Genomic DNA, 15680 nt, shown 5'->3' with positions numbered 1-15680 from the left:
GGTTGGGTCACATTTAAGGATGACATTGGGGACATTTTTATTGAATTGACCACAAATAACCATCATAAAAATTTGGTGTTAGAATTTTGTCGCCTGTAATTTTAAAAGTAGTGAACAGAACAAACTCAATCAATTTGATACAAATTAAAATTCGCGTAGTTTCATGTCGGCTGTCAAAATTTCAGCCAAATTGGTTTACTAGGAACCGAGTATTATATCGTCAAACCTGGCCATTTTGTATGAAATAGGACCGGTGGTCTCATTGTTTTGTCCGACACTGTACCTTATGAATTTTTGCTATAACTAAAACTTATGGATGTCATAAGAATACCATGAAAATAGATCGTGCTTGCCTCGGTGATTGCTACGACAAATTTTCTAAGATAGACTTATGAAAAGAACAAAATAATCTTAAAATGATGCAGACTGGATTCAATCCATGAACGTCGAGATCACCGAGTCCGTGTTTTATCCACACGGCTTCTGACGCTTCGGAATACCATCTTGCTAAACATAAATAAAAGCCAAGCAAGCTGTAGCTGTGAGACGATTCTAAGTCATAGAGCGACCTTATGAAATTCATTCGAAACATTATGAATTATTTAAAGGCCGTTCCATAAGTTGGGCCTTATGGAAATTTTAAGATTATTTGACTAAGTGAACGTCAAGTCACAGACAAACAGACATATTACTTAGAAGAAAATTGCTTCAAAAACATCGTTTGGCATCTCACTAGCACCCTCTATAATGCTCAATCCGAAGCATTCATTTGCAGGTGTTGTTTCCCTCGGCTCGATGTAACAATTTTGCAGGTGACGACTCCCCCTTGCCGTCATTCATTCACAAAACATGAATGAAGGTTCATGATTGAGTCATTTTATGTAAACATTGATCGGCGTCGCGTTCATTTCTCAGCAAAATTGAGGCACAGCAGCGCCACCATGACACATGCGAGCACAGTCCGAACACAAATGGCACGAATGGCACAAATTTCCCGAATGGAGGAGAACGTGCCTCTAGAGCCGACCTACTGATACAGTCCGAACCCACGTCCGAACCACATTATATTTTCGAAGTGACCGTTAAATCGTGCGATGATTCCGATTTGAGTAGTATGTCTGTTTGTCTGTGGTCAAGTTTTCTGTGAGTAAGCAGGCCAGCATGAATTCGTGCAGTGGACCATTATTATTTTGCTCAAACCCGATGTCAATTATTCACAGGTCCGGGTGAACGTATATGTTTGTCTGTATTTGTCGATAAAAATATGTAAACAAACCGATCAGCTGATCGCGACGTCACTTTCGCCAGAAAATTTGTTCGCAGCTTCTGGAACGTGACGTCACCTTCGGCAACTTCGTGCGATTTCGGCTTGCCGAAGTTGACATGACACGACTACTACACTCAGCGAAAAAAACTAGCGAAATTCATCGAAATACCTTATGAAAATTTGCTATAACTAATTCTTATGGATGACATAAGAATACCTTATGAAAATTGATCGTGCTTGCTATGACAAATTTCATAAGATAGACTTATGAAAAGAACAAAAAAATCTTTAAATGATGCAGACTGGATTCGATCCATGGACGTCGGGATCACCGAGCCCGTGTTTTATCCACACGGCTACCGACGCTTGAGATTTCCATGTTGCTAAACATGAATAAAAGCCAAGCTGTGAGACGATTTTACATCATAGAGTGACCTTATGAAATTCATCCGAATCATTATGAATTATTTAAAGGCCGTTTCATAAGTTAGGCCTTATGGAAATCTTAAGGTTATTTCGCTGAGTGTACTTCAAATTTATCATATCACAAACACCACTTTGCCCGATGGGCCTAACCTGGTGAAATTTAGAATATTGGCTCAAACCCAAAGGTTTCTCTCTGTTTTTTTTTATTTTAGTACACAGTGTTGACTTAAACAATAGTTGACCTAATTTCCGCAACCGCATTTTCTTTCATTGCACAAACACAAACTTGTACAAAACCAAAACAAAACATCCCTCACACAGCTTGTACGCACACGGTTGCCTGCGTGGTGTGCGTATCGCATCATTCTCCTCCTGTCGCGTTTCGTTTTGTTGCAAAAATTTGACAAAAATAAGCAGCAGCCATGAACGATTTTGCAGTGGTTTTGGAAGTTTAGGGAATTTCGCCGGAATTTTGCGGTCTAATGTGATATAATTTAGTGCTTCACGTTACCCGACGGGCTGTGCAATCTAGGGCAATCGTTTTAGCAAACTGCTGTGAAGAGAAGGTGAGTCAATTGCTGGTGAACGGTTCCTGTTGTACCGATCTGTTTTTTTTTTTCTTTTTATCCTGGGCTGGGGGCACGTCCCTCATCAGAATTTTCGACGAACTGTATGTGTTCCACGATGGATCCGGATCCATTAATAATTATAAGGATTTTTAGGATTATTAAGAAATTCAAATGCCATTTATGTTTCCATTATGGCGACCTTAAATTTAAGATTACCTCGGCTTTGTTTTTCTAGGTATCGATTTCACCCGATTGTAATCACTTTCTAGAGGGAAGGGCCTTGGGGCTGGGGGTTCTCATAGATGCACCATTGTATGAATATTTTTTATCAAAATTTTTGAACATATAGAATAATTTAGAAAATCTTCCCTACTTCACAGTTTTGGGTTATTGTGTTTTCTAAACTTATTCTGGAAGAGTATCAAGAGGAATTCCTTGAAATAAAAAAAAAACGTGTTAGAATAGCGTTGGGCAATTTTAAATCGATGTTCGCAACATCGATGTTTTTGTTTCGATTTGATTTTTTGAATCAATGTAGAAACCCCACAAAATCGACCGAATCGATTCTTTTTACATTCGATTTTTCATTCGATTCAAAAATATTAAATTTTTATTTTTCCTCAGAATGCATTGTCTTAACGTTATATAAATGTTCGACACAGAGTCGTAAAACCATTGGCTTATTTAGAATTTCTTATGGGCGCCCGATATGTGAATATGCATTGCAGTTTTGAGGAATCAAAATGACTGTTTAAGATTTGTTTCTAGTTTCGTAAACCAAATGAGCAATAATTGCTGAATTATTCCTCCATGATTTTTTTTGATTGCTTGCAGCAGTGATTCCATCTTGAATTCCTCCTGAGATTCCTTCAAGAATTCATCTAGGGATTCCACCAGACATTTCTTTATGAATTTGACATATAATATCTTTAAAGGTTTCTCCAGTGATGGTTCAAGTGCTGCTTTCGAGGTTTCCTTCAGAATCTCTCCAGAGATCCTTTAAGGTATTTCTGCAGTTATTCCTTCAGAGATTTGTTCAAGGATTTCTACATATAATCCCTCCAGAATTCCGCTCCTGCTCCAATAATCCCATTTGGAATTATTCGAAGTATATCTGCAGGAATATCTGCATGAAATTCTTTCAGAAAATTTTACTAGAGATGATTAAAAAATTATACAGGAACATCTTAAAAAATCCATTAGGAGTTCATCCAAGTATTCTTTCAATAATTCGTCCAGAAATCACTGCAGACATGGATTTCTTCAAATTTTTATCCTACAGAAATTCTTCCAGGAATTCGCTAAGAAAGCTCTCGTGAAATTCCCTAAAGAATTCCTCATGGGATTGCTTCCGGGATTCATATGGGGTTTCTTCACCAATTTCTCCAAGATTCCTCCTGGGATTCACCTGGGAATTCCTTCTGTGATTCTTTCGGGACAACTTCCAGGATTATTTTGAAACTGCCTCCGAGAGCTTTTCTTGGGATTCCTTCGGGAATCCCTCCTGAAATTCTTCCAGAAACTTTTCCAGGAATTAATCTAAGAATTCTTCCAGGAACTGTTTAGAGATTCCCTTAAGAATTCTTCTTGGGATTGCTTTGAAGCTTTCTCCAGGTGTTTCTTCAGGAACTGCTTCAGGAATTGCTGCAAAAGATACTCTGCTTACACTTTTTAGGATTCCTTCAGGATTTCCTCTGGAATTTCAGCATTTTCTTCAGTACTTCCTTCTGGTATTTCTTCAGAAGCTCCTCCTAGAATTCCCCCAGAAATCGATCCTTAGGTTTCTTCAGGAATTCTTCCACAAGGGATTCCTCCAGAAATTCCACCAGGATTCCTCTGGGAATTTCTGCATAGATTCCTCTAGAAGTTCTTAGGATTAGTCCGGGAATTCCTCTAGCAATATCTCTAGAGATTCTTCCAGGAATTCTTCCTGAAAGTTTCACCATACTATACAATACATGGTGAATCCCTGGAGGATTTCCTTGAACAACTACTGGAGCACATTTAGGAGGAATTCCTGGAGGAATCTTCTGTGTTTAATTTGTGCTGAAAGAATTAATTTTCGACAAGTTTTAGTGTAGTTATCATTTTCTGTAGCTCAAAAATTGTCGAAAAACACTAAATTAATTTAATGCACCTTTTAATTTTGATGGATTTTACTGAAATTTTGACCAGTTACTTCTGTTAGGACGCCAATCAAAATATGGGGTGAACTTGAGAACCAGAGTACTTTTTTGAAAAAGGGGAGAAGCCTAAACAGGGATTCCTTCAGGAATTCCTTTAGAGATTCGTCCAGGAATTCCTACAGGCATGTCTCCAAGAATTTCTCCAGGAGTTCCTCAAGGTACTCCTTCAGGAATTCCTCTTGGGTTTGCTCTAAGCCTCCTGGAATTCCTTAAGGAATATCTGCACAACACCTACGGCAATTTCTCCAGAAATTTTTCCAAAAAATCCTCATGCATTCCTTGAGAAATTTCCCCAGGAATTCCTCCCGGAGTTTTCCACGAATTATTCCAGCGATTCCTGCATGAATTTCATCTGAGATTCTTCTAGGAATTCCTTCAAGGATTTCTTGAGGAATCCTCCAGGGGTTCCTTAAGAAATTCCCCCAGGAATTTCACCCGGAACTTATCCAGGAATTATTCCAGGTATTCTTCCAGGTATTTCTTCAGGAATTCCTCCACGTATTGATCCAGGAATACCTCCAGGAATTCCTTAGAAAATTCCTACAGCAATTCCTCCAGATATTTAATCAGGAACTCCCCCATAGATTCTTTCATAAATTCTTTCTGGAATTTATTCTGGAATTCTTCCAGAGATTCCTCCGGGATTATTTCCATGGTTTCCTCCAGGAATTCCCCAGGGAACGCCTCCAGGAATTTCTTCAGAAATTTCTCCAGGGAATCCTCTTATGATTCTTCCAGACATTCCTCCAGAAATTTCTTCAACGATTTCTCCAGAAATTCCTCCAAGAATTCCTCCAGAAACAGTTCTCTGGAAACTCCTCTAGGAATTTCTTCTAAAATTTCTCCAGGGATTCCTCCCAGAATTCCTTCAGCGATTCCGCCATGGATTCATTCAGAGATTTCTTCAAGAATTCCCCTAGGGATTTCTCCAGGAGTTCCACTTGGGATTCTGCCAGGAATTTGTCTAGAAGATCCTCCAGGCACTCCTCCTGAGGTTGCTTGCAATCCCCCCCCCCCCTAACATTAGATGATTTTTAGATTTTCCCATACAAAAAAAAACAGAAAAGCCAGGCTTAGCCCCACTAATAATTTGACCAAGTTGGCGCGTCCACAATGTGTTGTACAGAACACAACAGCACGATCACTCGGAGGGTTAATGAATGTAGAAATCAATATGTAATGGATCACTAAAATGACTAAAACGGTCGCTATGAAATGAGCAGATAGCGCCACCGCAGCCTTGTGTATTTGACATAACTCCACTGCTGTCACAATGTTAATGTCCATATACGGTGGCGCCTCTGTTTAGATGCGGTGAACGCTAGAAAAGTTGGCTTCATTGATCCATTGAGCTAGTTTTTTAACCCTTTCCTTCCCAAGACTTCGAACAACTATTTCTATGCCAAGAAAGCTTTTCCGAAAAAAGTGTTAGAAAAAAGGTATTGCATTGGTCATTTTTTTCGAAATCAACGAAAAAAAAAATGTTTGAATTCAATAGTATTTTGTTGCACTATTAAAAGAAGCAGTTGCCAGTTGTGTTAACCTATATTTATTATAATGAAATTACAATCATAACTGTAAAAACTGTAAAGCATTTTACCGCGAAATAAACGAAAACGTGAATTTAGCGAAAAGAGAAATAATTGTAAATTTTCCTATTCAAAATCGATCATACGCAAAAGTTATGAACCGTAGTTCACATTTTTAACTATTCAAGTGGATTGGGCTATGTTAAATGGATTTTAAATTGATTTCGAAATATTTTAGAATAAGTGTGATAAAAACGAAACGAAAATCGTGATAAAATTGATATGAAAACCGTGAATTTGGGTGAGTAGTGATTAAAACGACTAGTGATAAAACCGAAATGCCACTGTATTGCATCATATTCATAAAATTTCGTTTTTCTCGAGTTCGTCGAATTCGATAGTGCTCTAGAGCAACCATGGGAAGTAAAACACTATAGTTTACGCAACAAGGTGCAGAATTAAGATTTTTAAAGCACGAGTCGTACATTCAACGAGGCTTGCCGGGTAATGGATGATTGGCCTTGAAATGAGATCCACTCATTTTGTATGTTCCAGTTAACCTTGTAAGAATACTTTTACAGTGTGTATGTACCATGATTAAGAGCCAGTCGAGCGGACCTGGTGTGATGGTTAGAACTCTTGACTATCACGCCGAGGACCTGGGATCGAATCCCACTCCCGACAAACTCGCAAAATGTGAGATCTTCCTTCGGAAGGGAAGTAAAGCGTGGGTCCCGAGATGAACTAGCCTAGGGCTAAAAATCTCGAAAATACAGATAAAAAAAAATAATAAGGATACCAGTATCACACTCGTATCACTTTCACATGGCTGTTCATAGTTCTCTGTAGGCACCAAACTGCGCAGTGCTAAAATGGTACATAACGCAACGCAAATCAGTGCTGCAATGAACCATTACAGCAATGCTAATTTGGTGTGGGAAAGTAGGCCTTTTTTTGGCAGATTTGCGTGAGGTAAAACAGCCTATTACGATGAAAAAATGCAAAAATAATTTTAGTTTCTAATTTTTTATTAGTTTACCGAATAAACATGATTGTTTTTTGTGTCGAATCAATGACATTTTTGTCTCCGTCAAGCAATTTGTTATAAGGGATTTCAAAACACGACTTTGGATAATCGAGTTCGGTCTGTTGACTTGACACATATTTTCTGCTTCTTTTAGCGTAACATCCCAACTGGGATGAAGCCGGCATATCAGCTGACTGAGAGCTTCCTCTCTCTATGATCATTTTGCATATGTTATGTATATCGAGTAGCAAACATGAAGATACTCTCTCATTCCTCTATCTATGCCCAAGATAGTCAAAGAAATTTCCTTTACGACTTCCCTCTTAAGGGGCTGTCCATAAACCACGTGGTCATTTTTTTGGGACTTTTTAACCCCCCCCATGACCACGTGGTTTATGGACAGCCCCTAACATAGTTTGTTGAATAACCGTGCGCTAACCGCATCGGGTAATGGATGATTTCCCTTGAAATGAGATTCACTGATTTTGTATGTTCAAGTTGTAAGAACATTTTTACAGTGTATACCATGATAAGAGCTAGGATACGAGTATCACACTCGTATCACTATCACATGACTGTTCGTGGTATCGTGTAGGCACCTAACTGCGCAGTGCCAAACATTGCGCATTTGGGTGATAACCACTAGTTTAAGGACAGACTTTTTAGAATCCCAAAATGGCCACCACAATGGCCGACTTTGGCACCTACTCGCGATTTCGAGCGCACAAATCTCTTCGTAAACAAAACCAGCGCACCATTGAGCCATTTTTTTCTATAGGGGAGATGGGGCATAATGGACACCCGAAGCGAAATGGACACCCCTGTTTTTGCCGACACCGTTGACTTTCATGTTGAACTTTTAATTTAAGTGTAAAGGAACAAGTCATTGTTCTATTTTTCGAAAGTACCAATTATATTCCTCCTAAATAATCAAAGTACCCTCAGTGTACCAGTAGCCGCTCGTGTTCCAATAGCCGCTCACGAGTGTAGAAAACAAAGTTCCCTGCAAAAATACAATCTTTTTTCCACGGATACTCAAAATATGCGTGCCGAATTATGCACGGATGAAGACAATCATGCATATTTATGCCAATAAACATAATTTTCAAGACGGTGAGCGGCTATTGGAACACGAGCGGCTACTGGTACACTGACGGTATCATTGAAATTGAAATATGTTTCTCATATGGCGAAATTCTTATAATTCGGATGAACGCGCATTGCATACTGTTAGGCGTTTTAGAGAGTTTGAAAAGAATCAATCCGATTATTTTAGCCTAATGTTTATTTAATTAACTTTGATGTTTTGTAAACTCGTCTAAGATATCTCTGCGCCAACATTTCAAAAGGACGTAACTGCATTTACAACCAATGCCTTCTCACAAAGCTGTGGAGCGTATCCCATCCCTCTCGAGCAATCCACTAGCACAAACAGAAAGATAAAATCCTCCTCTTTCGATTAATGGATGTGAATTGCGTGAGATGCATGAAATACGACCCATAGCTCTGTGAGAAGGCATTGGTTGCAAAAGCAGTTACGCCCTTTTGAAATGTTGGTGCCGAGCTGTGGTATTCATCTCCGTTGGCAAATTAGCTATGTAGCATAAAATATGCAGGGAGCTCATTTCGCCCCGTACCTTTCCTACTAGCCCTAAAAAAAACACAGGTTTACAATTCATTATTTTTTCACATCAAAGACATTCTACCTGATGTAAATGATTGAAATACGTAGATAACGTAGATAAGTTTTTCTCTGTTATACAGGCCTAACGTACTTCATTTGCTTAGGGTGTCCATTATGGCCCTAATCCCCCTATTTATATTTTTTCGCACATGCCCACGATCACTAGCTACAGCTAGTAATCCGTGGAAACAAGTTTGCATTTCGCATAATAGTTATTTATGCAACAAGTTGCAAAATGATGATTTTTTCAGCACGAGTCGGCAAGCCTCGTTGGATAAATACGACCCCGGGTAGAGGTGAAGTACTGACGATCAAAACGTGATATTGATTTGATTGATATAAGAGATAAAAGATCTGAAAATAATATCTGCAAAATGTTCCTGGAACATCTGAACAATATCAAAATTTGATATTTCAAGATCAAACGAATAGCTTGCTGCTATTGGTTAGATCTTACAAGATCTAAATATGCTCTGATGATGATGTTCCAGGAGTAAATTTTAGATATTAGGGGTACTCACTAAACAGATTTAATTGCTGCGTAAGCCATGATTTTCTGCTTATTTGAAATGTTTCATGGTTTTACGAATGAAATAATCAAAGATTGCCTTGGTGATCGCGACGTTTAATCTGTTTAATTAGTTTACGCTGTTAAGTGAATCCCCTAATTATTTTTAGATCTTTTATCTCTTATATCAATCAAACTCATATCACATTTTGATCTCAATATCAAAATATGCTATTATTGAGCTCTTTTCCTCTACCCGGGACGAGTGCTGAAAAAATCGAGTTTTGCAACGAGTTGCATACAAAGTTTTTTGTAATTGCGAAAAATACCCAATCAGTATATTATTTTCATGCTACACGAACATGTATCAAGAGAACCACGTGTCTGCACTCATGCGCGTCAGCGTGGTGCTTTTGTTCGATCAGGTAGGCTATGATAGGGTAGATGTCAGAAATTTTCAAGGGCCCGTCGTCGTCGTTTCACAGCATGGGCAAGAGCAAATGTAGCTTCAGCTGCTGTTTCTACACCTGCCCTGCAGTCCTAATCCAAATCAGAATAGTCCTCATTCGGATTCGAGCTGTCCAGAGGATGTAGAAGCAGCAGCTGTGTCTACAGTAGCCGCGAAAGCGATCGAGAAGTGGGTTTGGCAAAGGTGCCGAAAAGTATTACTTTTCAGCACTCTTAAGAGTGCCGAAAAGTAATACTTTTCGGCACTTTTGTTTTAGCAAAGAAAAGTAGGCCGTTTTATCATAGTAACCGCGAGTGAAAAGTAGGGGAAAATGCAACGCAATTACAAAAAAATATTGCTTAACGGTTTTTTTTTTAAAGTGCGCAAAGTTAGGCCCTAGGTGCACACTGCGCAAAGTATGGTGCGTTTACGGTATTACGAACATGCCATCTCTGGTCTAACATCCTAGCACCCCTAGCACGTGACTAGCGTCATTTTCTGCATACGGAAAATTTACAATTGCGATATAGCAGTAGGCCTTGAAATTTGCGCTTGTCAGTTATTTTCACGGTCTGGAATCACGAAGTTCTCTTCAGCTAAATTGTCCGAACAATGAACTCCCAAATTTCCTTTAGTTCCGCGAACGCCCGGGATCTCATCCAAAGCTTGGCCCTAACTGTTCCTGAGAAAGCGACCGCAACAAGAACCAGCGGCGATGATTGGCAGCAGCAGCAACAACCATCCTCATCTGGTGCGGGAGGTGCCAGACCTCGTCACAGCCGTGAAACGGATAATCGGCGTATTCTAAAGATGAAACAACAGGTGGCGAAGCAGAACAACTTCATAGCGGAGTTGAAGAAGAAAATCCGCGAATTGGCATCGATGCCTTCCAAATCGATTGCGAACCACGAAGAACTGGCTTTTCTAAAGAGTCGATTGGACAAGGAAAACCAGCTGCTAAAAGGTTTAGTTGACAGGCTCATCAAGGAACAGAAAACGGCAGATAGTCCGGGATGGGAGCAGATTCGGCTGTGCACTGACCCCCTCGAAGATATTTGTCGTAATCCCTGGATGTTAGGAAATCTCCCTATGCCGGATCAACGTTTCTCATTCGATTCTACTTTGTCGTCCCTATCGTCCAAAGCTCAAGTGGATGGGGAGTCGGTTGAACACGTTTGCGATCTAGACGACAACATCAAAAAGGAACTAATGAATCGCGATCGAGTAATAGAAATCCTGCAAGCTCGCGTTGAAGCACTCACGGCTGACGTTATGAAGGTAAAGAGGGACAATAACGCCATTTTGGACAAAACACCCAAGCAAACAAAATTCTGCGAAGCCGACATTTTCAATCGATTAAAATTCTACAAAGAGAACACTGATGCTCTAGAGAAGAATCTGAAACAGATGGACGCAGCACTGGGAGTCATCCGGACAGAACTAGGCCCTGCTTTGACCGGTGAATGTCAGGAGTCTGCCGGCTGCCGGACATTCTTCACATCGTCAAACGGAGGACAAAAGAGTACTGGTGAAGTTCCAAGATCATCTTTGGCGTCAAAACAGGACGATGATCAATACAACATTCTCATGAAAGAATTTTCTAAGAAGAACGAAGAATGCCAGAAACTGACAGACCGTTTGGCCAAATCTTGTTCCTGCCGTAACGAAACACCTGAACAGCTTGAAGTAGACGTGCTTAAGAAGCGATGCTCGGAGCTACTGGACATTCAAGAGGAATTTAAAATTCTCATCAAAGAACAAGGCGATCAACTGGATGAATACCGCTTGAAATACCTTTCCGCCCAGCAAAAAGTGGAAGAACAAAAGCTGGAGATGGGAAGAATGGACGTTACAAATCGACGCATCGAAGAGCAGATCAATATCGAAGTTCAAAGAATCAAAGCCAAATTCCAGGACAAGCTCAGACAGTTGACGCCCTTTCCTCGTCTTCTAGAAGCAGAAGAAGAAAAGGTCTCCAAGCTTAAAGATTCAAATGAAAAACTTCTCGAAGAACTAAAGAAATCCGCCAAGGAAATCAAGTCTCTTGAATACCGTTTGCACAATGCACATGCTTCACAGAACACCGAACTGGAAAAAGCTCACAATCTGCTTCAAGTTGAACTAGAACAGCTCCAGGCGTCTCTGCAGTCTGAAAGGGAGAAAAACGCAAAACTGCACACTCAGTTGGAGGAAGCCCAAAAGGAAATTGACGACACGCGAACCGAGACGGCCAAGATGATTGCTAGGACAAACGACCGAGCCCAGGAGGAACGCAAGACTGCCCTGACCAGAATAGAAGGCCTTGAGTTGGAACTGACCCAGTGTCGGGCGGCGGCCTCCGTCACTATCAACAACCGCGAGGAAGCGTTGCGCGAAATGCAAGGTCAGATAAGGGTGCTATCGGGCAGCTTGAACGATGCCCAAATCCAGATACAATCGCTGCGTAATCAGCTCACGTTTTTGCAAAATGAACGATATGGCGCGCTTGCCTAGTCGTTCCGTTATCTATTGTTTTGGGTCAATAAACTTTGTGGAAATCAATCTGTTGTCGTTTATTTGTTGTTACGCTAACATATTTGTAGTTAAAATGTTCGAGAATGTAGAATATTTGTCCCTGTGTTACTATAATTATGGATTCTTTAAATTTTAATATACCTATTAAATATATCGCCTAATAGAGTTTCATAAATGTACGACTCGTCCTGGAAAAGACATGTACTTGTTAAGGGATGTTTGCACTTTCGAACGTATTTGATTCGTTCGAATCCATATCTCATTTGGCCTTGCTGGCATAAACCACAGAGAAACAGACGTAATACTTAGACAAATTACATTCAAATACATCGTCTTGAAAACGTAAACGACCAATGCTAATCATGCTGTATTTGGCCGCGTAACCACTAAGTGGCGATAGTAAGCAAACGTTCACCTTATGCCCTAGCATGCTGAATTAATCCCCCCTTTGTTATTTTGATTGTCAACATTTTGTATGTCTATTTTCTTTATTCGTTGCAGATATATATTCCTGCAGGCAGGTAATATATTTCAAACAGACGCGGGACCAAACAACACTTGATACTCGTAATAAGGCAAGCGGAGCGATCGACTCAATAAAACCCCAATCATGACAACCGATTTCACCGAAGACTTGGAAAACTGGATGGGTAAGCTTCCGGCGGAGCTGAGAGCCGTCCCAATAATAAATCTGGCCATTCCGGGATCGCACGATACCATGTCGTATGGGATCAAAAGGAAGTCCCCGGTAGCTCCGGACGCGGAACCGGTTGTTGAAACGTTAAACAAGTTCATTCCATGCGTAGTGCGACGTTGGGCCATAACGCAGCGCTATGATGTGGTGGAGCAGCTGAAGAGTGGAATCCGGTAAGTACACATATCATGTGTTTAGAATTGTTTATTGGTTCATGCATTTTTTGTTGTACATACATTGGGTGTTAGTTCCTTTATTAAGCGTTTGGCTCACATTTTTATCCCACGAAAAACAAAGAATTGAAGCGCTGTTTATGTCGTTCCTTATTTTTGTATTTTGTGTTAGTGACCACACATGAAATCAGATAGAACGGAATCAATCGGTGCCATAATCTCTTAAACAAGATAGGATGAACTTGGGAACATGAGATTACTTGTGGCACTCCGATCCTATTTGTAATTAAGTTGTAAAAAGCACTATGATAATATTTTGTATTACATACTTAGTACCTACTGTTAATACTTGTGTAACATTGATTACTGTTCTAATATTTCGGAAATATTTTGAGGCATCACTATTTGGCGCACGCTTCTACCAGCTATCAATGTAGGTACTTGGTCCTGATAGTGTTGATTTTGATACCAATTCTTATTGTCTCCCTTCGCTCCCGAATGCCTTTTCAATAGCAGGACGACAACTAATTTTAATGATATCAATATCGTCTGCAAAACCTAGGATCGACTTTGGGACGATTTCTATTCACTGAATCGTACGCTACTTTGGAAGCAATAGACAGTACCATGATTGTAGAGATTCTCATTCCTGGATAATTGACACTCCAACCTGTATCCTTTAAAAAATACTGTAAGGTGCCCTAATTTTATGCGGGTTCAAATTTCGCTAACCGATAACATTTAGATGAGATCATAATCATAGTATGTACTACTTGCGCACGGTACAATACGGCGCTGTTATTCTCTGCGTACAATTAATAGTTTCGCAATTTCCACATTTCATTCTACTCATTGTTTGTTGTGGGTCGATTTCGAGCAATACCAAGGCAAAACTAAATGCATTTCCTCATCTTTTGGTTTGTGTTTTTTTTTAATAAGGGAGTTATATATTCAAAGTCGGTTTGCATACACACAGCTAGAGGAAGAATCAAGCTGTATTCTGATTTTTTTCCTAGTGAAAATTGTTGGTCAGTTTGACAGAAACCATTTTTAAATGAAAAAAAACAAGAGATAGCTTGATCCTTGCCGATTTTGAAAATATTGCTCCGTTATTTGTAAACTCTAGATGGCGAAAATAAAGTAAACTTATCCAGTTTTGCTTTAACTTTTCTTGATGCTGCGCTCGCCAGTCCGCTTATCAAGCTTCTGGCGGTACTCGGTACTGTCTTTTAAATATGTAATACAAAACAGTTTTTCATAACAGATATTTTTTGGGATTTAATTTAATAGAGTTTTAAGTTCATTGGTTCATGTTTTCAGGAGATGTCCTCAAGGATTATCAGTTGTTCTATTTTTTAAATACCTAACTTAAATGTTTCTATGATTTGCTGTTTTTTCCGAATTCAGTTAATTATCCTACAGTAAAATGTGAAAAATATTATTCTTTATAATTTTAAACAACCACATTGAATTTGAAATAATAATCACAGTAAATATGTCTATTTGAAAATGTCACAGATATTTCGATCTGAGGATTTGCATGAAAAGGCCGGAAAACAAGTTCTACTTCGTGCACGGACTTTTCTGCGAGGAAGTAACGGAACCCCTAGAACAGTTGAAGGAATTTCTCCGAACCCATCCACGCGAATTTATCGTACTAGATTGCCAACACTTCTACCTTTTCAATCCGACAGATCACTGCGTCCTCTCGGCAGAGTTGAACAGAATTTTTGATAAGAAAATCTACTCCCGCAACGTGAATCAGCTCAAGGATTGTACGCTGGAATCAGCAACGGGCAATGGCCAGCAGATACTTATCGTTTATCGGAGTGATGCTTGCGTTAATGATCGCTTCTGGTTGAGTCAAGACTGGCCAACTCCGTGGCCAAATGAGGTCAATGTGAAACAACTAAGGCAGTATCTGGATGAAAGCTTAACTCAACGTAATCCAGATGCCGGCTTCGTGTCACAGTGCGTCTTGACGCCCAGCGTTCGATACATAGTTCCTAGATTTATGTCTTCGTTACGCGCAACGTGCGCCAAGGAAGTGGACAAGAAACTTTCGGATTGGATCAAATCGCAAACCCCTGGCCCTTTCGGTGTCGATGACAGACCAAAGTCAAACGTATTCCTGGCGGATTTTATCGATATTCAAGAGAGTAACTTTTGCAAGATTGTCGTAGGTCTCAACCGGAAAATACTGGATCAGAATAGTAGCGCGCAAAGCTCTCCATCTAAGAAAAGTATATAAAGTAGTCTAATTAGGTACTAAACTCACCGACATGTTTACATGTAGCTATTAAGTATGTATTGAACAAACTATTGGTACTACTTCATACATTAGGAAACACTGAACTGATCTAGATAGGGATTTTCACGTCTAGAAAACTTACTCACGGGAGATTCTTTTGGGGTTACTGATTAGGATAATTCAAATTTTCTTTCATAAAGAATTCTTTTTCTTATGATTTTTTTCTCAAAGTTTGAAAATCGTTTGACCTGAACTTTTCTCTTTTCAGTATGTTTTCCTTAAAACTTCCGTCAACCCTTTTTTATGCAGTGGCACTATATTGCCATCACATATCAATCTTTCTCCATTAACTAATTCTGTCAAGCACATTTGGCTTAGGAGATCCTACATGGTAGATTTTTTCA

At 39.6% G+C, this 15680-nt stretch overlaps 2 protein-coding genes across 2 annotated transcripts; both read left to right on the top strand.

Annotated features, from left to right (window-relative positions):
- The first annotated feature begins 1930 nt into the window (after positions 1-1930).
- Positions 1931-15478, top strand: LOC109428266 (PI-PLC X domain-containing protein 3). The gene is made up of 3 exons (XM_019703999.3): positions 1931-2259; positions 12660-13025; positions 14544-15478. The coding sequence occupies exons 2-3, from the start codon at positions 12769-12771 to the stop codon at positions 15274-15276; spliced, it is 990 nt and encodes a 329-aa protein (XP_019559544.1). The 5' UTR covers positions 1931-2259; positions 12660-12768; the 3' UTR covers positions 15277-15478.
- Positions 10051-12185, top strand: LOC109428263 (paramyosin). Its single transcript, XM_019703992.3, has one exon. It carries the CDS (start codon positions 10257-10259, stop codon positions 12135-12137), a length of 1881 nt encoding a protein of 626 aa, XP_019559537.3. The 5' UTR covers positions 10051-10256; the 3' UTR covers positions 12138-12185.
- Positions 15479-15680: the final 202 nt, after the last annotated feature.

Source organism: Aedes albopictus, chromosome 2 (assembly GCF_035046485.1).
Source record: "Aedes albopictus strain Foshan chromosome 2, AalbF5, whole genome shotgun sequence".
Classification (NCBI taxonomy): Eukaryota; Metazoa; Arthropoda; class Insecta; order Diptera; family Culicidae; genus Aedes; species Aedes albopictus.
This window is presented reverse-complemented; position numbering and strand designations above follow the sequence as displayed.